The sequence below is a fragment of the Cygnus atratus genome, chromosome 2, assembly GCF_013377495.2.
Source record: "Cygnus atratus isolate AKBS03 ecotype Queensland, Australia chromosome 2, CAtr_DNAZoo_HiC_assembly, whole genome shotgun sequence".
Lineage (NCBI taxonomy): Eukaryota > Metazoa > Chordata > Aves > Anseriformes > Anatidae > Cygnus > Cygnus atratus.
Window position 1 is genome coordinate 25,222,512 of NC_066363.1, and position 27,017 is coordinate 25,249,528.

At 34.9% G+C, this 27,017-nt stretch overlaps 1 protein-coding gene across 1 annotated transcript in view; it reads left to right on the forward strand.

Moving 5' to 3' along the window:
* VPS50 (VPS50 subunit of EARP/GARPII complex) overlaps positions 1-27,017 on the forward strand; it is an 81,071-nt gene that overhangs the window by 24,817 nt on the left and 29,237 nt on the right. The window contains exons 10-18 of the mRNA XM_035545247.2: positions 1,522-1,564; positions 4,419-4,517; positions 6,857-6,997; positions 7,847-7,982; positions 12,788-12,885; positions 14,012-14,106; positions 14,794-14,892; positions 18,284-18,374; positions 19,547-19,723. Of these exons, the coding sequence (XP_035401140.1) occupies positions 1,522-1,564; positions 4,419-4,517; positions 6,857-6,997; positions 7,847-7,982; positions 12,788-12,885; positions 14,012-14,106; positions 14,794-14,892; positions 18,284-18,374; positions 19,547-19,723 (979 nt within the window). The remainder of the gene's footprint in view (positions 1-1,521; positions 1,565-4,418; positions 4,518-6,856; positions 6,998-7,846; positions 7,983-12,787; positions 12,886-14,011; positions 14,107-14,793; positions 14,893-18,283; positions 18,375-19,546; positions 19,724-27,017) is intronic.

A 27,017-nucleotide genomic window follows, 5' to 3' on the forward strand; every position in this document is an offset into this window, starting at 1 on the left:
AGCCCAAGAAGTTTTTCAGCCCTACATTGCAGTAGTTGAGCAAGTTCTTCATGTGTGTGAGCATGTCATTTGCCTGGCTGAGGTAAAAAAAAAAAAAATAAAATCCATGTGTATTTTTAAGTTAATTAGAAAAGGTAAGTGCTACCTAGCAGCAGCGTGTTCGTGACATTTATTTGAGAAGAATCCCTGGTGTTTCTGCGGTACCTGTTACTATTAGGGGATTTGTGAGTTTTTAATAGGGCTTATATCAGTACGGTTGCTTGATTTGTTCAGTCTGTGCAAAGGCTGCCTGTGCATTAAATCATTTTTGCTGATGTCAACAGCTTCTGCATTTTAGACCGGTTAATTTCAACATATAAACCAAAAAGATTTTTGTACCTTGGGGGTCTGTGCTGTACCTAGCTCTAAAGAGGGACAGGAGGGTTTCTGTGCATAGAGCAAGATTCTTACTCTTGTTCTAATCTCTTCTTGCTAGATAAAAGGACTAGAGTAATAGGAAATTCTCCTAAACTCCAGCAGGCGATGACGTAGCATGAAATTGTTAAGAAGGCTTTTCTGTCTGGAGGCTTATTAAATATGGATAAACAACAAAGAATTAGTGGCTGCTTGATCTTAGTGTTCAATGACAGCTCTTTCTCTTAATTTTTATTTTCTATTTAAACCTTTCTTTGGAAGGTGCTCTGTCCAGGTTATCTAACAGAACTGAAAAAGGAGGGGTGATGAGCATGTCATTTCAGTGGAGAGAACTAGATAAGGAAGCTAGAATCTATCTTTTGATAGTTAATGTAGGCCCCTTAGGAAAAGGTTCGGAGTACAGAAGTAAGTTGTCTTAAATTAGGTAAGGTGATTATCCCATCAGAACTCCATGCTTTCTATGCTGAAGAGAATATCCTGCCTATGTCTTTGTTTTCTTGACCCTCCCAAACAAAACCAAAAACATATTAGCCACTTCTTGTTTATTTTTTTTGGTTGGTATTCCAAAATTTTAAAAGCTAATTGTTAGAGAGCAGCAGTTGTGCCTTTCTTTGTCCAAAATAGTTTCTCTTATGGTAGCTTTTTTTGGTTAATCTTTCTATACCAAGTACAGCTCAGACAAGTGAACTGATGGTCTTAAAGAGATTTTCTGAGCGTTATGTAAGCTTAAGTTCTGACTTTTCTTAAAAATTTAAACATTTTTCCAATAGTGTTTCTATGAGGGGTTCCTGAGCAATGGGTAAAAGGTTCTATACCACAGTTTGCAAAGACTTGACTGCCCTGATCTTTTTGTTTCTGTATTGCTGTAGTAGAGCAGAGTGCTGAATCAAAATGTTTAGAGCACAAGTTTCTGTGGGGTTGGGAATATCTCTGAATACTTGGGTAAATCCCAGCAGGATGAGGTCTTGTCTGGGCTCTCTTAACACTGTTGCATTATAAAGCTGGAATAATTTGCTTCTGTAACAGATACTTTAATTTGAAGTGTTAAGAACACACTGTTAATATGACCAGTAGTTTGATTTTAAACTTTTTTTCTTTCATTTATAGCGAGTTAAATTCAAAACTGCAAGATACTTTGGAACAAATAGAGGTAAGAATGATTATATTTGCGTAGTGTATATTAGTTGTTAACCTCTAGATACTAGAGCTTTCTAAAATGCACTGCTGTTAGTAATTACTGAATGTGCATGTTTCTTTCAAATGTAATCTTTGGAATACTGTAGCCATTGCTATTCATGTAGCCTTTTGTGCTGAAATCTACTTAAATGCTTTATAATATGGTATCAAGTCTATCATGCCAGCTTGCTAATTGTGCCAACTCAAGCGGTAAATCAATCAATGAAATAGATACATCATATTAGAAGTACTGGAGCAAAGGTATGCTCCCTGTGTGATGAATATACACGGTGGTTTTCAGTCCATGAACTGCTGTGAATTCTTTAACTTGTCCTAAAGAGTTGTGAAAAATAACCAAGAGTGGCATGCCAATAGGTTTGGATAATATATATGAGAGATGACAGTTTCACTGGAAATTTTAGTGGTCAGCAAACTGGAAACTGCTGGGTAGGGCCAATGCTAAGGCATAGCAAGTAAGACTTAAATAGCCGAGAAAGATACAACTAACATTAGTTTAAGTTGGTAGACAGTATAACAAAAGCAAATACAAAATAGTGGGTTTCTTGCTGGAAATTGATGGCAAAAAAAGGATTCAAAAAAAGGGTTTTGTGAACAATAGGAACAAAAGGAATTCTTTTAACTCCATTAGTAAGTGATTTTGAGCTGGAGCTTGGCAAGCTTTTGTCGGAAGTCTAACAGTGTAGATATGTATAATGTATATGTAGTGCATGTAATCTCTATGTATGTAATGCATATCAGAAAACTGAATTTGCTGTTCCAGCAGTTCTCTACACCTCTCTCTGATCATTTGCTCTTTGGAAAGTAAGATTAGAGCAAGTATTATTGTACCTTGTTATTTAATTCCATGTACAATTAGAACTTTGTTACCTTTTCTTCATTTATGCCTTTTGTAAATTTACTTTTTTGCAAAGCTTTTCTGTATTGTTTTACTCTTTTCCTGCTATATGCATCTATTCAGAGCATGTCTGGTCCTAAAGAGCTAACGAGATGACTGTTTTCATCTCACTCTCACTTAGTCCAGTCATTAATCTTTACTTAAGATCACTCAGATTTAATTCCTGTTACGTTCAGAGGATACCATTTATTCCTTGTGAACAAACACTGAAATTGCTTAAAAGGGGACACGCATCTTTACTTCCTCCCAGTAACAGCTTTGCAGAATAAATCCAGCAAAATCTGGAAAGATGCGACATGTTGGTTGGCGTAAGCGATTCATAGCTAGATAAAGAATTGTATTCAAGTTTCCTATTTATTTATTTATTTTATTTAAAACATATTCCAATAATTACTACTTTAATAATGACTCTTCTCGATAGTCAAATGCCTCTGTTCATCTCATTCTTTTTTTTTTTTTTTTTTTTCCCTCCACTAGTTTTTAACAGCATGAAAGCAAAGACAATGTTACAAAAAATACAAGGTGGCTATATGGGAAAAGACCCTGGAAAAATCTAGCTGAAAAATTAATGTACTCTGTGTTTTTGTTCTGTTCACGGTCAATTTGATATCCCTGTTTCTTTGTCTGTAAAGCTGTTTCGCGTGAAATAGGAAAAGGAAAAAAAAAACTTCTTGTTTTTTAATATCAGTATGTGGTTGAAATTCCATATTGAGAAATTCCACTTTGAGAAATATCTGAATGTTTAGGTTGCTTGTACTTTTACCATTTTGCATAGGAAAAAAATGCAGAGTTCTTGATTTTACTCTATCCTCCTTTTTTGTGCTTAAGGAAAATATTAATCTTTTTTTTTTTTTTCAAAAAAAAAGAAACACCATTAAAACAAAAACAACACAAATCTTTGGGATCAAAATCTATAAATATTTTGTGGCTAATTAAATATTTCATGAAAACTTTCGAGTGGAATGAGTAAAAGTATATAGGGACTAAACAATCCTTTTATTTTGATTTGCAAGAGTAAGGTTGCATTGCTCTTAATTAATAAGAATTGAAGTGACTAGTAAGGAGAGAAGCTATCTGTTAGCTGCATAAATTATTGATTTGTGACCTGTTTTCTTGCATTGTTGATTGAAAATAATGAGAGAGGCTGTGTATCTCAGAATATATTAGAGTCTAAGTGAAAATTATGTTATTAAGTTTCACAGTCAAAATCTTGGAAAGCTTATTAGTTAATTATTAAGTATATGATCCTGTTACATCTTTTCATTTAGTGCACATAAAAAGCGGGCTTCATTTATTGTTAAGCTGTTCACTACGTTTGTCCAGACATTGCTCTGATGACAGAACTAGTAACTGTGTGTTGATGTGTGTTTGTACTTTCTTCTTTATTTCTGGTCATTATGCCAGTATAGTGCTTCATAAATGACTTATTTCACAATGAAATATTTATGTCAGAAAATGTGAATTTCATTTAATAGATTGTAGTCGTAGGATAAGTAGTCTGTAATTGAATTGCTTGAGCTGAAAAACCTATGGAGCCCTTTCATTTTTTCCCCAGATCTGGGTTTTTCTTAGGAGTGGGAGTAGACCGAATTAGAAATCCAAGCTCTCTGATATTGGGGTGCTAAGCCTTCACAAAGTAAACATCACTTTGAATTTGACTTCAGCGGCGTAAAGTACTTTTTGCTGTACTTGTTTTTGGAGATGGTGAAGCCAGTTGTCTGACACAAATTTCAGACTGAAGTGCTGCTGCATGTGGCAAGATACGCCACCTGAAATAGTCCAGTCTTGTCTGTATTACAAGCGTCATTATCAGCATTCTTTAAATACACTTATTTTCCTCACTTGCTAAAACAAACCAAGTATATTGCTTATATTAAATATTTAACACATTTTTGTGCCTTCATTTATACAGGAACAATTGGATGTAGCGCTCTCCAAGATATGCAAGAACTTCGATATAAGTCATTACACAAAGGTTCAGCAAGCTTACAGGCTGCTTGGAAAAACACAGGTTAGTATTTGTGTTCTGAGTAAGTCATGAAGAACGGTGGTGTAACAATGTGGAGCTTTGTGTACTGGGGCAGAAATTGATTATCCTAATGCTGATGAATCTCGCTTACAAAGGCTCCATTATTTTAACACTAATTGCTAAAGGTAAGCCATGTAATGCCATAACACATAGGTTTTGGGATGTGGTATAACTAGCAATTCCATATTTCACCTCCTTATGTAATGTTTTATGCATTAGAAATTATACCTTGACATGTGAGTGCTATTTTTTTTATAGCTATGTCCATGATACTGAGCTATGCACAACCTGCACCTTGTATATATGCATTCCCATCTTATAGTACTTGAATGTGACAGGAATGAAGATGCGAGGAGATAATTTTTTTGGCAGCAAAAAGTGACACAAGGCATGACAAAAGGAGAGGAGATAGTCATGCAGGCAGTTCTCATCAGTGATCAGTTTTCGTAACATAGGGATGCTGAACATGACAGTGCCAGTGTAACAATAATATTCTGGTTTAGAGAAGAGATTCTTCCAGAAGGCGTTAGCTGCTGGCAGTCACATCAGAGTGCCTGTCTCCTGCTGAATACAGGATGAGAAGAAGTCCATTCTATGTTAAATTTTTTTTCTTTTCTTTTTTTTTTTTTTTTTTAAACGTTGTTTCCCAATGTTCCGTAGCGAGGCTGACATTAGGATGCCGTTTTTGGTTTTGTTCTTAAATTTTTGTTTGTTCTTTGTTTCTTTCTAATTAGAACCTTTCTAGCAAAGTCGGGTTCTTTTTTCCTTGGCTTGACCGTTAAAACAGTATAGCTTTGCTATAGAACAGAAATTGATTTCTTTTCTGCTGCATGACATTGTGCAGAATTATCGGAGTACTTAATGATTGCAACTTAACATTAGGGAAGAATATTAGTTGTTAGACTTTTCCTTTGTTATTTCTTTGTATTCAATTTCTTTATTTACAAAATGAGAAGGCTTAAAAGCAGGCATAGCGCATTCACTGCTGCAAAGTCTAGTGCATGATAGGTTGAGAAAGGCAGATTTTTGTTGGAAAGGAATTAAGTTTCTGAACAAAACAAAAGAGCAGTTATTATTTCTTACTGCACAATTTTGCTTTATTTGCTTTATGGTAGAGTAACTTGTTTTCTACTTTTTTTTTATTATTGTTGAAGTATGAGTTTTGAAATTGTCCTGAAACCAATTCAGTTGCATCATTGAAATCCCTCCCATTTTGGCCCCTTTTCATTAAACAAAATGGCAAGAAGTTTCAGTATCTTCAATACTTTTCATGTTTTCAATTGCCATTTTACTTTTTATTTTTTTGACTAATTCAAGTTAAGACTAGCTGCAAAAGATTGGCTATTTGTGACTGGATAAAGTCAGTGTCTCTTATTCATTTCTTACAGTGCTAATGAAGTTCTCAGCTTTGGTCAGTACTGAAGAATGCCAGAAAGCAAGTAGCAAAACAGTGTTTTCAAATCCACAGGATCTGATAATTTTCCTTCTAGTACATGAAATAATTTTTCATCATTTATACCATATATATTGATTATTAGCTTATCTTGAAACAGCAAGAAAATTCTGTGTCCGAAGTAGACTAATGTTATGTACAGTTTCTGAACAAATGATAAATGGGATAATTCATAAAACAGACTTTCAGGTCCATTCCAACCCAAGCCATTCAATGATTCTTTTTTTTTTCTGGAAAAAGTATTCTTTTGTTGTTTTTTCTTCTTAAATAAACTTCACATTTTGCTTTTATTGCAAAAAAAAAAAATTGAATTAGGGTTTAGTAAGGAGAAATTTATTGATATGATGTGAAAGCTTTCTGCAACACTTCTTGTTACTGGTTCCCTACATTATTTTGTGCAAGGAAGAACTCAGTGCACCAAGAGGATGTATTCAAGGCTCTGTTGTTTTACTTTTTTTAATTGCAAAGGCATTATTTTTCTTTTAGTTGAAAGCGTTTCCAGTGGGAAAAATAGTACTGATCTCAACCCATTGCTTTTGGGCATATCTGTCAATGACTGGGATGGTGAGTGAATAAATGAATGTATTATATAAAATTATAATTTAGTAGTGATAACATCAGAAAACTGGCGAGTTATACAGGGAGGATGGAAGGGGAAACTGTTTTTCCTGGTAATACGTGAACTCTTTTACATGACAATATAGTAATATTGTGAGGTAAGTCCTATGTTAGATGTTTGAAAAACAGATATTGGAGTTCATGCTTCCAATCTCCAGTGTTCAGTACTGAAAAAGGCTGAAATTTGAAATCTCTGCCATATGACAAATTGAATTTTACTACTTGATTTTTGCTTTTCCTTTTCTTTCAGACAGCAATGGACCAATTACATATGCACTTCACTCAAGCCATTCACAACACTGTGTTTCAAGTAGTTCTTGGATATGTGGAGCTGTGTGCAGGAAACACAGACACCAAGTTTCAGAAGTTACAGTACAAAGACCTCTGTACAGTATGTGATTCTTGCATAAATGTATACTTTTTAATCAGAATTTTTCCTCTGTTGTAGGTGTCCTTTATATAAGGAAGTACTCAGTTATTAAAATAACCCTGCAGCTATAGTAGTTTCTTAATACATCTCATAGGCTAATTGAAAGATTGGTTATTTTCAACTTAATACTGATTTTGATGGAATTATATCTTAGCACTTCATTGTTAGCATACGCATCATCTAAAATTTAAAGAAGTAAATCATAGGATACAAATAGGAGACCAACACTTCAAAATTCCAGTGTCTTCACAGCAGGTGAGGCAAAGGTGACTTACCATTCCCACTCAGATGAGCAATTTTATACTCTTCTCTTTACCCAGCAAGAGCCCTTCTCAAATTAATCACTTTCCCTGACATCTCATCTTAGAAATTTCTACTGCATACACTTTGATCATCATTTGATCATCAGCCAGGATGGCTTCTATATATTACTGAAGTCCGAATATATTATTGAACAGAAGTGGTGCCTGCATGTCTCAGGAGTGGTTGCACCCATCTTTCCTAGTCAGATGTGCTGACTGTACAGCTTCACTTCTGTATTTACTTTGCCGTTCCATGAATTAAAGAGGTATGGCCAATCCCTTTGGATTGGTCAATTCCAAAAAAAGATACTAAGAAATAAACTCTGCGTTTTTAGACAGTGCTTGATCAGCTGACTGACATCAGGCATTTGTCAGCTCTCAGGTACTTTGATATGCGTCCAGCAACAGGGCTGTTTGAATGTGGAGGGTTTTCTATGTTTTTTTTTGCCTCTGCAAAAGATGAACATGATTGGTAACAGTTTCACAATATTATTTTGTTTTTCTATAGCATATTACATCAGACAGCTACATTCCATGCCTTGCTGATCTCTGTAAAGCCCTTTGGGAAGTTATGCTCAGCTATTACCGAACAATGCAGTGGCATGAGAATCATGATCAAGATGAGACAGCAACTGTATCTTCCGGTAAATTATTTTGGAAAGAAGACTTCTGATATTTGGAAATAACTTCTTTTTTGTGCTCAAGTCATTAATTCGTATTTAGGTACCTTTGTAATCTTGGCTTGCTGTCTTCAGCATTATTACTTAGAGTGTGCAATAAGGACTTTACACTGAAAACCACAAAAAAATTGGTATTAATCTTTTTTTGGTGTGTTAATGAATACGTGTATTTGCCATTACTACAGTCATAAACAGTTTTATTTTAAACAGTATTGCCTAATAAGTCAGCTGTGGCAGATGAGTAAAAAATTTGAGGAGATGAGCAGTGTACCCTTTAATATGGGAGCAATGTGAAATTTCTGATTTTTTTCATCAATATTGAAATTTTTACTGCATATTAAACATAGTGGATTGGGATACTGGACTGTGTACTAGGAAACATGACAGAAACAGTAGGAAATAAATCTGTCATAAGTAGCTGTCATGATTTTCAGGAAATCCAATTTTTTGAGTATTGCATGCCATCTGCGTGTTAAGATATAATCACAATTTCCTTGACACCCTTACAGGAAAAGGCAAACATTTTATCTTGTAGTATTATTCTGTTTTGTGTTACTGTTGCTTCAGTTTGTGTTTTTAGGGCAGAACCATAAAACTTTCATGTATCTGTTGGTCTCAGTCCTCTGAGTACATTTTGCTGGACGTACTTTATATTAATATAAAATGTCTAAGAACAGACTTTATCTATTTCTCCACCAATCCAAGATGCTTCTGTTTGGCAGAGGGCATAGTGTGAAATTTACAATATTGAGATTTATGCAAAACTCCCATTTATTTGAATCAGGTAGGATTGCTTATTTCTTACTGATCTGCACATAGAAAAAGACTTCTGTCAAAGGGCAAGGAGTGTAGGATTGCTGCTGCAATTATTCTTCCTTGCCTGATTTGCCTAAAACTTGTATCTTTTACATTAGACTGTCAGGAAAAAAGGGGGAAAAAATGGAAGTAGAAGTAAAGAAGAGGTGTTGGAAGACTGTGCTTCCTAGAATGCATTTGAAATTCAGCATTTCTTTCATAAATTACAGATTGTAAGTTTTAAAAAGAATGAAATTGACACTAATTAATATTGTCTTCCTACTTCAAATTTAGAGATAAAATTTTGCAAGTATTTCATTCAGAGTCCTTGTTTTGTGTGGAATCTGATACGGATTTATTGAAACTGTTATTTCTGATGAAAGTTTTCTAAGTATTTCAGAGTTAATATTCAGAAATGAAATACTTCGAGATGCAGAAATTTTTAGTCAATTTTTCATTCTTAATAATGCATCTTTCTGAAGCTATTTTAAAAGTAAACGTCTCTTGTTTTGATTTTGTTGTAGTCTTTGAAGTGTAAAATAAGGCAGGTATCATAAAGAGTTTATTACATGGAAAAATTATTGCAGTAGACTACTTGCTCAGCTCCATATGTAATTTTAAAAATAGTTCCCCTTAGTGTAGTTGCTTTTGATACTCCTGAAGAAAGGAAATTGTTTGCACCGCAAAACAATTTGAAGGAAACACTAAGCATAATAAAGTGGTATATTTGATCGTATGAGTCATTTTAAATGTATTGCTTCTAAAACAGGTGGTGGAGTGTTTTGGTATGTCTACTACAAGTTTACTAAATTTTCTGTCGCTTAGTTTTTAAGTTGCTGGAGACTTTGTGGCTTAGCTGTAATGTGCTGTCCAACTAGAATTTATTTAAGCTACTGAATTACTTTTTCAAAAACCTCAGCAATCATAAAACACACAACAGGGAGTGTGACAAGTACAATTTAATTTCAGAGGAAATATAAATATCTACCAATGTCTGCTTTCTTTCTAAAAACTGTTGCTCATGGTGTATTGATTATTAAACCTGTACATAGTCTCATTCAATATTTAATTAATTTAATAACTATGATACACGCTCAAGCCAAAGAGTAAAGTTCCTATAGAAGGTGATGGCATGTCAGAAGGAATCATGGAGGCAGTTCAGAAGAATCATATAATGGCTCAGGTCAGAAGGGACCTTAAAGATCACCCAGTTCCACCTCCCCTGGCATGTGCAGGGATGCCACCCCCTAGATCAGGTTGCTCAGGGCCTTATCTAACTGGCCGTGAACACCTCCAGGGATGGGGCATCCACAGCTTCTCTGGGCAGCCTGTGCCAGTGCCTCACCACCCTCAGAGTAAAGAATTTCTTCTGTGTGTCCAAAATGCCCCGAAAGTGAGTTCAGAATTTGCATTTCCTTAATTTATAGTGTAACCCGTTCCATAGGGGATTAGTTTTTTTGAAGTTTAATGGAATAAACGGATGATTATCTCTAGATATAAATTAAATCATAAACGAAAATATTTAAAGCATGAGATGTATTTTAGTATATCTTGTAATACAGGAAATGCTAATATACTCTGTATAAATGTATAGTACTGGTAGTTCTATGAATCCTGAATAATAACACTTACCTAACTTCTTTAATACGGTGTTGGAAAGGCGGAATTAATTGTTGATGTGTAGGATTTGTTTAATCATACTGAAGATAAAGTTGGTGAACTGAAAGTATAAACTCTATAGCATGAAATTTCTTCCATGTCATATTTAGTAAATTGCTACTTATGTTTGTTTTTTTTTTTTATCCTGTTCATGTAGTGAACAGCAAATTGACACAATTTATCGGTTTTCATTCCTGCTTGCTGGAAAAATTTCCATTGCACTGTTGGTCATGCTTAAAGTACGTGCTGTGTTTGTAGTACAGTATCAGAGAGAAAAATAGTTTCAAAGGGACATCAGCAGATCATTTTGTCGTCTTCATTCAAAGTGGAGTAAACTTAAAAGTTGCAATGCTTTTTTCTGCACTGTTGGGCTGGGTCTTCACATTTCATGAAATTTATTGTTATGGTGGTGTAATTCATGTGTATTCCTGAGGCAATAATTTGACAGAAGAGTTGTAAGAGAGCAAGAAAATGATCACTATAGCATTTAAAACTCCTGATTTCACAGGTATAAACCTGGAGGTGAAAGTTGGTAGCAAATTTAATAGCTATAAAAGATCAACAGAAATGCAAGAAGAAACTGATGTAAGATGTATATTTAATTTCAACCATTTTAAATTTCAAAGCGTTCCATTTATAATGCTGCATAAATTCAGTGCAAGTCCCACTTGGTATTTAAAGAATAAATCTAGATGACAGTGATTTGAATGTCTTTTTTTTCTTTTTTTTCTTCTGCCTAGCAAAAATTAAACAAAAACCTTTTGTTATGACTGAAGGCTATCTTTACTAATTTTAAAGAGATGCTGAGAAACCTGAAATATTACTGTATTCAAATCAGACATCTAGAAGAATAACTCCTGCGAGCCTCAGATTCTTCTTTTTACTTGAAATTATGAATATTAAATTATTCTGCCACCTGTTCCAAATTCCTCAAAGGAAAAAGTGGAAATGCTTGTAGACCTTTGTCATATCCTTGGTTTTCAAGGAAGTTATCCTAACTTCAAGTATTAGCATGTGTGAAATTAACTGCAGCACAGTTCATTAAAAGACTGGAAACAGGACCTCTTAGCATAACTGGCCATAACACAAGTGCACTAGGAGAGGAGGTTGCATGAATTGTTGCTGAACAATAGTATCTGTATGACTTTCTCTCCAGCCATTCCCTTGTAAATGGCAGTTCAGTGAGGACAAGGACTACAATCTTTGTCTTGAGAACAGGTCAAAGATATGGGTTATTTTAGGCTTGGCTTCACTCTGCAGAAGTTGAAGAAACTTCTACAGTATGCTGTGACTAAGATAGCTCTTTCTGTTTCCTCATAAAAATTGGAAAGGATAAATCTGCTTAGTGTTCCTCTAGTTGGGTTATTCTTTCTGTTCATATATTTTTTGATCTTCCATGATAAATCAGCCTTGGAAAATACATTTGTCAGAATTACTGACTCCAGGAGAGCAGCACAGGTGTTTTTTTTTTTTTTTTTTTTTTCTTTTTAATCATGTGGAGAATTTGTATGTATAGTCTTACAAAGACAAGAGCATTCCTGTGGCCAGTCTTGGACTGTGAAGCAAATTATGTGACACTGTGCCATCACAGAATGCAAGCGTAACCACAACTGTATGGGCAAAAATTACATGTCAAATATTACTTTCTCCTTTTTAAAATATCAGTAAAAACATATAACCTCTGTGGAGACAGAGATGACCATGCACGGGGGAAGTTTATCTGCATTATAATGCTTTTCTGGAAGGTGATCCAGTGCTGTAGAAATGAAGTTTTTAGAATTAAAGAGTGAAAGACATCTCATTAGATGCTTATCAGATTATTTCATACATAAGCATAAATTAGTGTGAGAGGTTTTTTTTTTTAAAAAAAAAAGGCATGCTATATTGTTTGCATAGTTCATGGAAAAAGTTTAATTAGTTTTCCTCAGAATTGCAGCCAGAATTTACTGAGGGAAAAAGTTAAAGGTCATGCTCCTGAAATGCATAATTTTATGGTTCTTGTCTACAAAGCTAGAATATCTAAGAACTTTGTCTTTTGTATTTGAAGTATCAGTTACTCTCTCATCTTATTTTGGTATTATTGAATGGGTATCTTCCTTACGAAATGGTAATCAGGAGCTCTTCAGTCTGAACTAGCATGTCGTATTTGTAAGTGCTCTATTTATTTCTTTTCAAAAGTTTAGAGCGATGGAGCTCTCCTGGAGTTTGCATAGTGGCTGATATAATAACAGCTAAGGCAGAAGAATCATTATCGGTCAAAAACTAGGATATGTTTTGAGGCTTTTGGAAATATCTGTAACACCTTCCACCTTCAGTTTCAGATGGCAGCAATGTGATTGGAACTGAGGAGAACAGTTTTGACCGCAGCTACATAAAAAAGAAATTGGAACATGGGCTTTCACGAATATGGCAGGTACGTTTTTCAGTGGTATAAACATTTAAAAAATTACTTATATTTATACTGATCTTTTTTTTTAGAGCTCTCTCCAAGGATTGTTGTAAGTGACCTGCTTTAAACTGCGTGTATCAAAACCATGGAAATGAAATTTCCATGACTCACTAACTACTTGGTCACTTTGCTTAGAAACTCAGCCAAGATACCAAAGCACAATGACACGACTCTCAGCCTGATCCCACTTCTCCCAGCTTGTCTGCTGCTCCATAGCACAATCTTGTACTTTTATTTATTTATTTATTTATTTTTACTTCTCGTGCTTTTTATTCCTGTTGGAACAGTCATACTGCTTTATGTTTCTCTTCTTGGTTAAGGCCTCTTGAAACGAATTTGTGTCAGCCTGAAGTTTAAATTGGGCCTAGCTGATGATGACAGGGAGTGCTGCAAACCATTTAATAAACGTGGGCAAAGTGGAATATGCCCCCAGTTCCATGGGCATAGTTTACAAGGAGGTATAAGGAGCTTATAGGGCCCCTTCTCCAACACATTCTATGGCATCTCTGAACTACTCACAGTTTGGGATAGCTTGTGGGAGGTACGGAAATGGAAGAATGAAAGAGATTGGATTAAACAGAAAATCAAAACTGGAAGTACTGAAATTCAGAGCTGAATAATGATTTTTCTGGTGTAAGTAGAGCTATGGAGAACCTGAAATCTTGTTAATCTGCCTGGTTTCATAATATTCCTAGATTGATTGCAGGATCAGTTTAGGTAGCAAGACCCCAAAACATACAATGAAAAAGCTGTAAACTTTTTACATACTAGAAATGTAATCCAAAACTCTGTTTTTGCAGGGACGATAAAATGTCTCGGATTGACCTTGTGTTATAAGCTATTAAAGAAACTGATTATGTTATTATTTAAGAAAGTCAACAAGAAGTCATTAATGTTACAGACAATGGAATTGTACACTGGACCTCAGAAAGAAGCTATAAGTGGAAACAAATTGGGAAGTGCTAATGAACCTGGCATCTGAGCATTCATCTTAATGTCTTTAGTGTATTTAGCATACAAAACCTCATATTTTGCATATAAATTTACTGAGGATTCATTAAATAATTCTGAAATGTTTCTGTTTTTGTAGGATGTTCAACTGAAAGTGAAAACCTATCTTCTGGGAACGGATCTGTCTAACTTCAAATATGACGACTTCATATTTGTACTTGATGTTATCAGCAGGTATACTGATGTGGTTATGAGGCCAGTTACTACATCCAGACACACTTGAATTCTGATAAAACAGCATGGTAAACTAAGGCTGATATGCCAACCTAGTTCACATAGAGAGAAGAGCACTTCCTCGTTATGTGGGAGCCTGAGTGCCAGTCTCTCTCTTTTGCTGCCTGCACCAAGGATGTACTTGGGATGAAGCATGAATTGCTTCTCTGCTCAAGTAGTGCGTATGTGCGATATGATTTCAGTGTTGGCCAGCTTTAAGATTTCAGTAGTGTAGATCTGACAATTTTGATTTTTCTAGAAGCTTTTAAAGGGCTTCTCAATCCCTAGCAGCAAAATGTACAGTCTAGCAGTACTACACTATTACTGGATCCTTCTGTTCTGATCATAAAAGGATGGATTCAGGCTGTGAGCTGTCCAGCGTACCTTGTGTAATGGGATCACAAGCAGACATTTTCTTTTGCTTATGGCTCTTTCTCACTGTGTATAAGGGATATCGTGGTAGGATTTGGAGGGAAATGAGACATGGAGTTTTGTGGAATTAGTGAAGCATTTGCAACCTAACTTAACTGATCTGTTTTTATGGCATTGAGTGTACTCTTGTGGTAATGAGTGAGGCTCGTAATTCAGATTGGAACAGCAGTATGAATAAATCAATAAATATTTCTAAACTTTCTTTTATTATTGCAGGCTGATGCAAGTTGGAGAAGAATTTTGTGGCAGTAAGTCTGAAGTTTTGCAAGAATCTATCAGAAAACAAAGTGTTAACTATTTCAAAACATACCACAGGTGAGACTACAATATGTGCAATAGATGAGAATAATGACGTTTATCTTGTTGCATTTAGTTTTTAAAGTTTTCCATAGGAATTCCACTGAATAATGTTCCTGCATTGAGGTTGACAGATTTCATTCATAGTGGAATATATTTTGTGATGAGAATAGGTCTCTGAACCCTGGAAAAGGGAAGAAGGTGGAGAAGCTTTTGCTTCTGCTATCTCAATAAGGATGAAAAACACTTTGGGTAACATTTTAGTAGTTTTACAGGTCATCTCCTAAACTTTTTCGTGGGGTTCTGAGGGTGAATTCCTCTCACATCCATACTTCCTGGCAATTTTTTTTTTTTTGATTTACTTTGAAAGATCAGTTCCCATGTGGCTATGAAATTATTTTTTAAATAAGCAATTTTGTGTTTTAACAAGATGCTTAGAATTGTGTCTGTCCTTTTGAGTCACGTTGTCAGTGTTCTTCCATTGGCAGTATCTAATTATGTTTCAGCTGAGTCTACTTTGGCCTTAATCTTTGGCCGTGTGTATGATATATGGCTGTACAGCTTCAAGACTTGTCTGTTAGTTTAAATTGTCTTGATTTCCAAAATTTTTTGCTTTAGATAATTGCTGGCTCTTTCATTTTGGTTATCTAGCATTTATCTTCTTTCTGGGTTTAAATGAAGAAGAAGAGTAGAGAAGAAATACAACATTGTTCCTTGCTCTATACTTCCCCAGTCTTGTTCTGTTGTCCTCCCTTGTCTAGGAGCTGTCATACAACCAATACATCCAAACCCACCTGGTCTGAGACTTTCTGCCTAAAATCCATAAAATATGAAAATCGTGACAGTAGTACATGAGACAGTGTCTAACTTCAGAAGCTGAGAACATGTTTTGGATTTCCTTCTGGCTTTGCTAGTTTGTAGCTGTGATTTCTTTTCAGACACTGGATGAAGACCTCAGTTCCATCTGTCTGAAAAGCTTTGAGCCTTAATCAGATGCATGCAGTGTCTTGTCAGGAGATCAGTTGATTAAGATGCCATGCCACCTTTCTGTTTCCTAAAAACATTTTTGAACCCTGAACTGAATTTACCGTACTGATTTGGAAACGAAGTTTGCAGTTATAGGTTCTTATGGTGAAGACTTTGACAGGAGCTCATGACACCTCTAAGTGAAGCTTCCTGAACTTTTCCACCTACCTTGCTGCATGCTTCATTTCTCAGCAGCTCTGTTGTCTCCTGGGAAAAGCTGAGTTGGTCTACCTAAGCCTCTTTTATTCCTCTGATTTATCACGTAATACCTTTATTAGTTAAATAAATAATGTTTTGACCATCACGTTTTTGATTGTTTAATGGACCTATCTAACAAATTAGGGAATCAGACTAATTTTCTGAATTATCTTTAACAAAATAAAGATTAAGGACATTGATAAAATATGTACAGAAATAATCATTTTTTGAAATCACTAGTGTTTCTTATTAAGGTAGTGGTTTTTTTGGTCATTCATGTGAAAATAAAAGAAATAGTTATTAATGAGATGCACATTATGTTAACTTTTTAATACTTTTACCTGTTGTATGCCGTGTGGGTATTGTGGAGGTTAATTGGCTTATGTTTTCACCCTTAAAATTGGGGGAAAAACACAGCAGAAAACAAAACAGAAAAAAAACCACCTCTGTTCCAGCTATATCCCTCATGTTGATTTATATAAAAGCTTTGTGTCTCACATTTTCAGATCAAGCTAATGTGTTTTTTACTCTTCTTGTGTACTTAATTGAGGATAAAAGCTAGTGCTTTTAAGAATTCATTAATACATAAAAGTTACATAGAACTGAAATGCTCTGAGTCCAGGAGTAATCAATTGTTTGATTGTGTCATTTGACATTTGGCCTCCTCGGTGTTGTGGTGTTTTAGAGGACCAGCAGCATAGAGAAAGCATTCAAAGGAATTGGTCACATCATTCAAAAAGTATAGAAGAGCATGTAATGCTAGAGCATACATGAAACCTTTTGTTGGATAAAGGTTGGTTATTTGGAAAAATTAGAAGGGGCTTTTGGCAGAGAACATCAGGAAGGGGATTTTAGAATGCAGTTCACTTTTCTTTCTGATACATTTGTAAAAAGGTGTGTCCGATCATCAAAGATTTTCAGAGAAAGCGTGCATGAGACCTTTCACTTGTGTCACTTTCTAGACTTGTGTGCTGGTGAAAATCAGCAGCATCTGTTGAAATACTTTTTCAGTGGCTTGATTTCAGTTTTGAAATGGTATGAAATCTTGTGCTATGTAGCTTTCAAATGTTTGCTTTTCTGTGAATCTTTCTCCTTAGTCTTCCTCTGAAAGAATTTTAATCTGAAACTGATTTTCAGAATGTCTATCTGTTGTTTCTTCTCTCTTTACTGTGAGAAGAACTGCAAGCTATGAGCACTTAGTGCCTCTAAAATTGGAGTATGAAGTCTATTTGCATTTAACTGGTGAATTTAAATAGACACAGAAAACTGCAGTCATCATTCAGCACATATCGAGGCAAGAAAATTCTAATCGTAGCAGTGATTACAGTTTATTCAAATAATGTTATTTCTAGAATATTTTACTGCCTAATTAGAAACCCAGTGCATACTTTACCAACTGCTATTCATTAAGCAAAACAGTATGCTGTATATTAGGACGAAAAGATACAGCAATGTGACCTCAGTAAGCACTCATTGCTGTTTATTTCTATGTGAATTCCTGCTTATGTGGTAGAAAGATTTTCTTTATTAAAGGTATTTCTGCTTATGGCTGAATGGAGGCTTTTCTGATGATTAAAAGCACAATAAAAACAATGCAGAGACATAATGGCTTGATTACATTTCCCTAACAATTTTTTCATATTACTACTAAGGTTAAGATATGAAGCAAACTATAGCAGAGGTGATTAGTAGCCATTTAAGTATTTTCTTCTATGTCTGTAGAACATCTAGCTCTTTCCACTTCCCTTAGTTATCTGTTGGCTTTTGTACGGTTATTGAAAGAACCATCTGTCTTACAATGGCTCACAGAAGCTGTTGTGCTGATGGAGTGTTTGTGTGTATTGTGCTGCTTTCTTTAGTCTACAGAGAGAAAAAACAGTACAGTATTACTGTACAATCAGTTCCTTTATCCTTTGTAATGGTTGTGACAAAAACCACAATTGTTTGCAAATTTTGCAGGTTGGCATTCTTTGAGAATTTCTTTACAGGTGCCATACAACAAACACCATGTTAGTAGTCACAGCTCTTAGGTGGTTTGTCAGTTGAAAGAACGAGTAAGTTCATTTAAGTATCGGTTTTCAAGTGTGACTTGTATGTTTTTTGAAAGCATTTTTCACTGCATAAGTTGTCTACTTTCTGATTTGTTCTTGCTGCCAATTAAGAATATTCATTTGTTGTATTTCAGAACCCGTCTTGAAGAATTAAGAATGTTTTTGGAGAATGAGACCTGGGAACTTTGCCCTGTTAAATCCAGCTTTAGTATTTTGCAGCTTCATGTACGTTCTTTGAATAACACATACAAATGTATTGATACCTTAATAGCTAGGAGTCTAGCTGTTCTGAGAAGTAGCATGATTTGCGAACTACTGTTGAAATGATTTTAGTAGGTATTGAAAAAATGTAAATTTCATTTCAGGATTTTGAAAACTGTAGATTCAGATGCTTTTAGAACAGCAATGTTCCTCTTTTAGGCTGTTAGGGGATTACATAAGGTGCTAGATTTGTCATCATAATATTTGCCTTTATTTGTCATGTTTCAATGTGTCATTAATATGTCAGTTTTCCATTTTTAAATTATTCTGAGAGTAAGATGCTGAAAAAAGAGTGCCTAAAAATAATTACATTCAGTAGTGCTCGCTAATTGGTACCAATTTTGACACCTGAAAAAGTAGGTCATATTGGCTCATTTGGAGAGAGGGGGGAAGAAAAAGTAATTTTTTCTGTGGTAAAGTTCCACTGAAAGCAAGTAATAGATGTCCTCATTTGCTGTCTGAAAGTGATTTTTTTTGTGTGTGTAGTTTATCATATATTGGGTGAATTTTTTTTTTTTTTGCCAACATGAGTACCTATTTTTTTTCATTTTGCCAACATGAGTACCTATGATTGGAGCTATCCCTGAAGTGCGAAAGGGATATGGCTGAGCAATGTCAAGCAAAAGATAACCATCAGAAACTTCGTGTGCAATGGATTTGGACAGTACAAATTTTCTGAAAATAACTTTTTAAGGACGAAATAAAATATTTCTGCTTTAGTAAATTACAAGGTAACTTGTGTAAAAACAAATAAACAAACCTATATTCTTGGATAAAATTATAGGTCTTTTTATTTCCTGATTTCTGTATAATAATAATTAAAAAAAAAAAACAAACTGTTTTCAATGAGTTTTAGTAAGTGAATACTTTCAGATTGAAGGAGGTGTATTACATATCATATCCAGTAACTGCTAAAGTCAGAAATATGAGCAGTATAGGATTACCAATTTCAAGGTTGCCTTGAGCCAGTATAAATAATTTATTTAAATAAGAAGCAAGGTTTGGCTAAAAGATTTCATATCAGGTTAAATTGCCCACAAGTTTGTTATTATACTCTGTTTTTATAGAACTGTAGTTATAATAATAGTGAAACTGTTTTCCTGGTGATTAAAATTGTACTTTATTTCTATTAATAGGAATTTAAGTTCATGGAGCAGTCACGTTCCCCATCTGTGTCACCTAGTAAGCAGCCTGCTTCAGCAATTTCAACAGCAGTAACTTTATTTGAGCAGTACTGTAATGGAGGAAACCCATTTGAAATCCAGGCTGACAGCAAAGATGATGAGACAGAAGATGTGTTAGCTTCCAATGGGGTATGGAGTGTTTCAGGGAATAAAAAACAAATCTACCTCTCATTAAATGGTTATTTATTTCATGTGTCAGTGTTGGTAAAATACCTTAGTATTGCAGTTTACCAGTCCTTGTACTATGTAAATTCTTAAGCCACTTTACTCCTTTAATTTGGCAGGTTGCTCTATTTTTAACAGTGCCAGAAAGCCAGGCAATCCTGTTTAAAGTTCAGGCTGTTTTGCAGTGGATCAATATTTTTTCTGCTGAAGACAAGTGTTTCTGAAGGCTAGCAAAATGTGTTGCACTTTAAATTAGTATTTTTCTGTGGGTTCTTTTACAACACGATTAGATGCTGTGGAAGTAATTTTTATCGTTTTGGAAGGACTGTCTTTCTGGCTTCTTAGGAAAGAGTCGTTATGGGTTGCTTCTTCTGTTGCATTTGTTTACACATGCATGATTTCCCAAGGATTATTTGATGTTTGTTAAGCAGGATTTTATTTATAATTTAAATGCTTAGGACACTAACTTTACTATGGGATCTACTATTGTGAAACTGGACAATAACTTCCAGTATATCGCATTTCTGACCAAATCTAGCAGTAGTCGAATATATTTTAATTTTAAACTTCATGCCATTCTTTAAATGCTGTATTAACGTATTTTTGTTAAAGCTTTTTCTTCTTGTTTATCCCTTTGATAAATAACATTTTTTTAAATTATTGTTACTTTTTGTGATAAGGTTGAATCGAGCTTAGTTTATTCAGTTATTCAATTTATTTGTCACGCTTTGTGGTTTTCAGCTTTGCCTTTCTTGTTTTCCCTGAGGGACTTCACCTGCAAAGCAGCTCGATCTGTGTCTCTCGTGCCTGAGTACAATGCTGTAGCCACTTTCCTACTATATCACTTGCAGAGACTATGCAGTTGATTGGCATGAAATATTGTTGCTTTGTGCTTAAAGGAAGCTGGTAGTAGTTGTTCTCCTATCAAGGAGTATAACAGAATGTATGTTCTGCCCTTTTCTGTAAGTAAACTGAGAGGAGTTACAGTTATCACTGTTAGACTTAAATGTAGATTCCCAATGAGTGTGTTAAGCAAAGATGCATTCCAGGGCATGCTAAAAACCACAAATTTGTACAGTACTGTATAGAAACCAACACCAAACCCAATCTTTTGTAGAATTTGGACAGCCATTTGATAGGTATTTGCTAAAAGATCCACAGTGAAATAGATATTAATGGTAAAACCCATAGTACTTTTGAGGTTTTCAAAATTAAAGCTCCTGCTGCTGAAGACCTCATTTCAGACTTCTGCATATGTTTGTGAGTAGATATGCGTTTTAAGATTTTTTTTTTCTGAAGAAAAAGGACTAGGAAAAAATATATCTATATCTTTAGGAAAAGGTGATATGTTAAAGACAGCTCACTTGTGAAGGTTGAACTCTATGAAAAAAAACCATCATGACCTGTACTGTGAATGCCAGTGAGAAAATACTCAAATATTTCAGAACTTTTTATTTTTTTTTGGCTACTACTTGCATGTAGAATATGCAGGAAGATGTGAAATGATATTGATTTTAGCTTCTGGGGCTGGATCAAGAACTTCTCAAGAACAACAAAAAATAATTTTTGGACAATGATTTCAACAACCTGATTCCATGCAATTCACTTTTAGCAAATGAGTGTATATGCAACGTCCAGACAGCCCTTGTATCTTGGGGCATTGACTTGTAAGCAGAGTACTTGCAGTTCTAGAAGGCTAGAATTGTCTTTATTTATTCACTGTGGATATGTTAAGGAACTTTTCTTTCTATCTGCAGACTTGCATGAGAAATCTGAAAGGTTTGCACTCAAGTTGAAACAGAACTGCTTTTTTCTTTCCAGTTGTAACATTTTATGCTTCAGAATCTTTCTTCTAGCTCAAGGCTTTTGCTTCTATAATTGTGAAATCACCTGATGAAAACATTAGGTAGCAAATACTGATTGATGAACACGTTGAACGTTCTTTTTGGTTGGCTTTTGCCAGTCTCAAGTGTTGTATTGCTGCCAAGCAGACCAGTCTGTGTTGCCTTCTTCTGTCTTCAGTTGTATATTCCTCCCCTTCCCCCTTTTCTCCAATGATGAACCTATTTGGAGAAGTAATAGGGCTTAAAAGCAAAAAAAAAAATCTTTAGCTTTCTGAGCGAATACAGTGTTTCAAATAGCAACTCTGCATGCTGTTATTGTTAGCACAAGGATTGTCATGTTATGTGAGACCAGTGGTTCTTCTCTTTCAGCATCCCGCTTCTGGTAGTGGTTAGCACAGACACTGCAGGCTCATGGGAGGTAATCTGTCCTGTAAGTCTTACTGGGACACTTTATAACCTGCATGAGTTTAAAACCTAAATGTGTGGAATGGTTTTCCTGTATTTGTTACAGAATTCTTGGAGAAAAACAAACAAACAAGCCGCCCCCACTCCCTGAACAATTGTAAATGAGTGATATGATATCGTTGTCCAGTAAGGTATCCATTATCTTTGTTACCTTATTACCACAGGTAGTAGATGAATTCTGCTGTCTAATCATCCTGGGTAAAAACATGTTTTTATTCTGAACTTGCCCCATTGAATAAATCTCAGTATTTAAATACTACTATTTTCACATTGTTTGTTCACTGCTGTATTTTTTAAGGGTATTTTTTAAGCTCAGTCCTAGCCAGAGCTTAAGATACTTAAGACGGTAATTGTTAGCTTGTTACCAAAGGGCTGCCTGCTGCTTTGCACACAGGTGCTGCTATTGCTGCAAACACAGTGGAGGAGACAAAGTTGCATCCCTTCTTTGGCAGAGCTGTGAGCAGCTGCCTCAGCTGTTCAGTAGTGTAGCAGGCTGTGGTTTTTGGGGAAACAGGCTAGAGGGAGTCCTCGTCCCAGGAATTAGCAGTGGGCTAATGTGTTACATGTGCAGCAAATTCCATGTTGTAGTTTCCCTGCCTTTAATTTTGAACAGTGTCCCGTTTGATAGACTTGCACATTATCAGAGACTTTCAAGGCTGGCTGCAGTGTCCTCTTTTTCAACGCTGTGTGCCAATTTAGTGTTCTGTATTAGTGAAACCTTAATATGTTTTAAATCGATAAAGTCTGAATTTGTGTCTGGTGAAGAACTATTATGGATTTTGGCTTTCTGTTGACAGCAGAGGGACAGGATGTTCTGTGTGGAAAAAGTGAAGCAACAGTTATATGATTTATTACTTTTTTTGTGAAGTGTAGGTTCGATTCATAGTCATTCGTATTATAGTTTTATTAGCCTCAAAGGTAATGTTACTGGGAGAACTTTGAAACAGTGTATAGAGCTAACATTTATTTTTGAAGCAACATGTAATGTTAAGATTTAATTTTCTTGATATAAATGATAATTGATTATGGAGAAGGATGCTTCTAATTTTTCCTCATGTCTTGTACAAGTCTTTTGTGATGAACATGTCCTTCATTTGACATGCCTTCAGCAACTCTACGTACAAACAGGCTTATTCCATACGATAACTCTAGTTTAATGCAGTGGAAAGTGGTTAACTAACTGCTTTTAATACTATAAGATGTTAAATAAAGCGAAAGAATTATGCTGAGAATGCAGACAAGGGTGTTTAACAATACTAAGAAGGCATTTGCATGGTTTCGATCAGTGTATTTGCCTGTTACCTCACAGTCATTGAAGGATAAAATCCTTTCAGAAATCTTCGTGAGCCAAGTAAGTGTTATGCACACTTCACAGAATGGGCTAAATGATTTGTCAGTAGTTGTATGGGACGTATCACCCAGCTGGTACTAGAACCGAGGCTTCTTGTGACCCTGGCGAGTACTCTCCTGGTGACCATCTTCATTCCTGTTTCACATTTCTCAGTTTCTCTCTCTGTTACCAGCTGTTCTAAAGTGTCAGCACACAGAAATAATTCTTTTTTGTAAGAGCTTGGTTATCTTTTAAATAGAAGAAAAAATAACTTGCTTAGGTAATGAAGGATAAAACTACAAGGCTTTATGTTTCAGTTTAAGTGATCAGTTACAGAAGGGGAATGCATTTTAGTACTTAAAATTATTTCAGGAGGTTGTAGAATTTTGTTTCCAGATAATGCAGACATGTTTCTAGATCCCCTTGCAATGCCAATTCTGTAGATGTAAGCAAATGATTTACTTGTCAAATGATCTGAAGGATGGTAAGAATTATCAGGGTCTCTTTTGAGAATTTTAAAATCTTTTATCATCGGCTTAGCTATTGTAGTTCTGGACAACTGAAAAGGCCTTAGGGTGCTGCACGTCAGGTTTTTTTTTCTGTTTGTTTTTTATCTTGAGCTTTAGTGAGATATTTTATGTCTGTTTTCTGTAGTTCCCTAACGTATTTTTCTTGTGATACAATTAACTTAGTTTCATAGCACTCTTTATCTTCAATGAATAATATCGCTATCCTATGTGCTTCTTTGGGTTGACTACTTAAACACTTGTGAAATGATTATTGCTAATAACCACGAGATACCATGTTAGCACTTTGATCTTTTATTGCAGACTGTGCATGTTAGAAATACAAGTTCACTGTTTACTAGTTGTGAATTACTTCTCTGAATTTTATATCATGCACATTTTTATGTCGTAAATAAGTTTTCCAGCTTACTAATAGCATTAGGTTGAGGAGGCTTAATCAAGTATTTTTACATGTAAAAAAAACAGTTTTTCAAAATGTTGTAATTCTATTATGTTAAGAAAGTTAATATGTCAACTGTCATATCCATATGTCAATATGTAGTTAGCAGCTTGTAGTCAATATATCATTTCACTATCACTGGATTTTAATTGAATTGGAACACATTACTTATTAACGCATAATAAGTGGTTGTAATTTTCCAGGCTGATGTTTCAGCCAAGTTAGTTACACTATGACTCTTTGTCAAGCCTGGAACCAGGCCCTGTTTTGAAATCAACTGAGCTGCTTTAATTATAGCTTTAATTTGTCTGAAATGTTCATGAGGCAGAAATTTTGTCTGTTAATACTATTGATCACAACATTATTTTTTTTAGCCTGTTTCTCATACTTCATGCTTTTTTCGATCTCAGCTACTTTTGCTTAGAGTTTATTTGTACGTGGGCTTCCCTTTTTTTTTTTTTTTTTTTTAATATACTGCTTTCATAGTGCAGTATGCGGCTTTAAAAACATGCATACTTTGGGACTGGGGGAGAAATTGCCATGCACTACTGAAAAATATATTTTCTAGTGTATTTTGGGTGATTGAGAGACTGGCATTACCTTAGTGTATCTCCCTGTTTTTTTGCCTCTGGAGAGTGATCCTATCCCTGCTGTTTTGTAAGGATCCCAGAATCAGCCTGCCTTTGTCGTGTGTGTCATCTTTGACTCCGTGGACGAAATGGCTTCAGACCAATGTACAAATTAACGAAAAATTGAAAGGAAAAGTATTATAGTCTGTCTTCAGGTGAAAATGCATTCTGGAGCCTGGTGGATAGGATTAATGCTGTGTAGGAGTTCAGGAAAATGACTTATATCCAGAGAGCATCAGGGATTTGTTTTCCTTTAATGTTTTCTGGGTTAAGAAATTATCCTTGCGAAAAACTTTATCTCCTTATTTATAAAGTGTCTAAAGCACCAAGAACAATTTAAAAAGAGATTGATGTTGAATATAACTCTGAGTTGCAAATGTCAGGTTTCTTACAAAAAATAATCCCAGTTGTATACATCTACTATGTATTTGTGGTTTCATAAACTATAAAAAGCACTTACTGTCTCTATTAATTTCTGAATAGTATTTCTACACATACTCAAGCAATGATAACACGTGTCTACTGTTGGAACCATACACTGTGTTATATATACTGTAGCCTGTGTTGCTCATTTTTTTCACACATCATTCATTAGGTTTAACCTTTCATTCTTAAATTGAACAGAAATTTCTTGTAAGCTTTGAAATGCAATGGAACAACTGAACAGAGGAACACAGTTTCAAAAAATTAAGATTGTGTCTGAGTGTTTGAAGGCAGCAATTGTTATGTCTGTAACTATTTAAGCTTCTTATTTTTCAAATGTTGCAATTAACATTAGATGCTGGCCCTCAGTCAAAGGAAGTACATCTCAAGGCACGTACATATGGTTAATTTAGCTACACATTCACATTTTTCAGAGGATTGTTCTGGACTGTGTTGTGGGATCTGTGACAAATGATGCAAATGATGCATGAGGCTCTCTTTCATCAAAGAGGAAACAGTTGTTTCATTGATGACTGGACCTATATTTCAAGTATCAGGATCTTGTGCCTTTAACTAGATAAAAGATGCTGTATGTTTCAAAACAAGACTAAGAACCAGCACACGCACAAACAAGCATGCTCAAAATACCCACTGGTCAAGTTCTATGAGAAAACAACGAGCAAGAAAAAGCTTTTGATGTAACCTCCACTGAGTTGTTCCACAGATACAGTTGAGTTATAGCATTAGAGTGTTTCTTAGAATAATACACTCCATTGTGGGGTGGGGTGTGTTTTTTTTTTTTTTTTTTTTTTTTCCTGCAGGGTAAGGTATATCAAGTCAGGTTGCAGAAGCTTGTTTCTTGCTTCCTCTGTATTTTTTTTTTGTTTCATGTACATTGCAAAGCTTATATATAGAAAACAGAGGGATACATACAAAGTTACTCTTCTTGCTGTAAATACTGATAGAACTGCACAAAACTGAGGAAAGTATGTACTGAAAAAGAACTGTGATTAAAAAAAAAAGCATGCTTACTATATAGGAGCCATGAGAAATAATTGTATTTTTGTAGCATTTGACTAATTATATTTTTTAAGTGTTTGTACTTAGTCAAAATAGCATTGGTCTCTAACAGGCTCAGTGGTTGAAAGACTATCTAGTAGAAATGTCTTTTGGAGCATACTAAAATCAATTTTGCAAACAACTGCAATATTAAAAAAAAAAAAGTGTGAATAGTATAAGCAAGTATTTTTGTAAAGCAGTAATTTAGTCCTTGCATTAATAATTGAGGATGGTGTGGTGCCAGCTTTTGTTGCCACTGCTTGCATCAATGTTGACTCTTTTTTTTTTTTTTTTTTTTTTTTTTTTTTCCCAGATTGTGAAACAAATAATAAAAGCTCAGGTATCTGATGAGTATTTGATAAAGCAATAAGAAAGCAAAAAAAAAAAAAAAATCAGCTGGGAGAAGTAGGATGATAAATATTTACTCTTGGCTAATGTCTGAAGTTTGTTTAAAATACACTTGGTTTTGTATAATTTGTCTGATACATTTTTAATGAATATTGTCAGCCACCTGTCAAATGTAAAGTTAGTTATTTGTATAA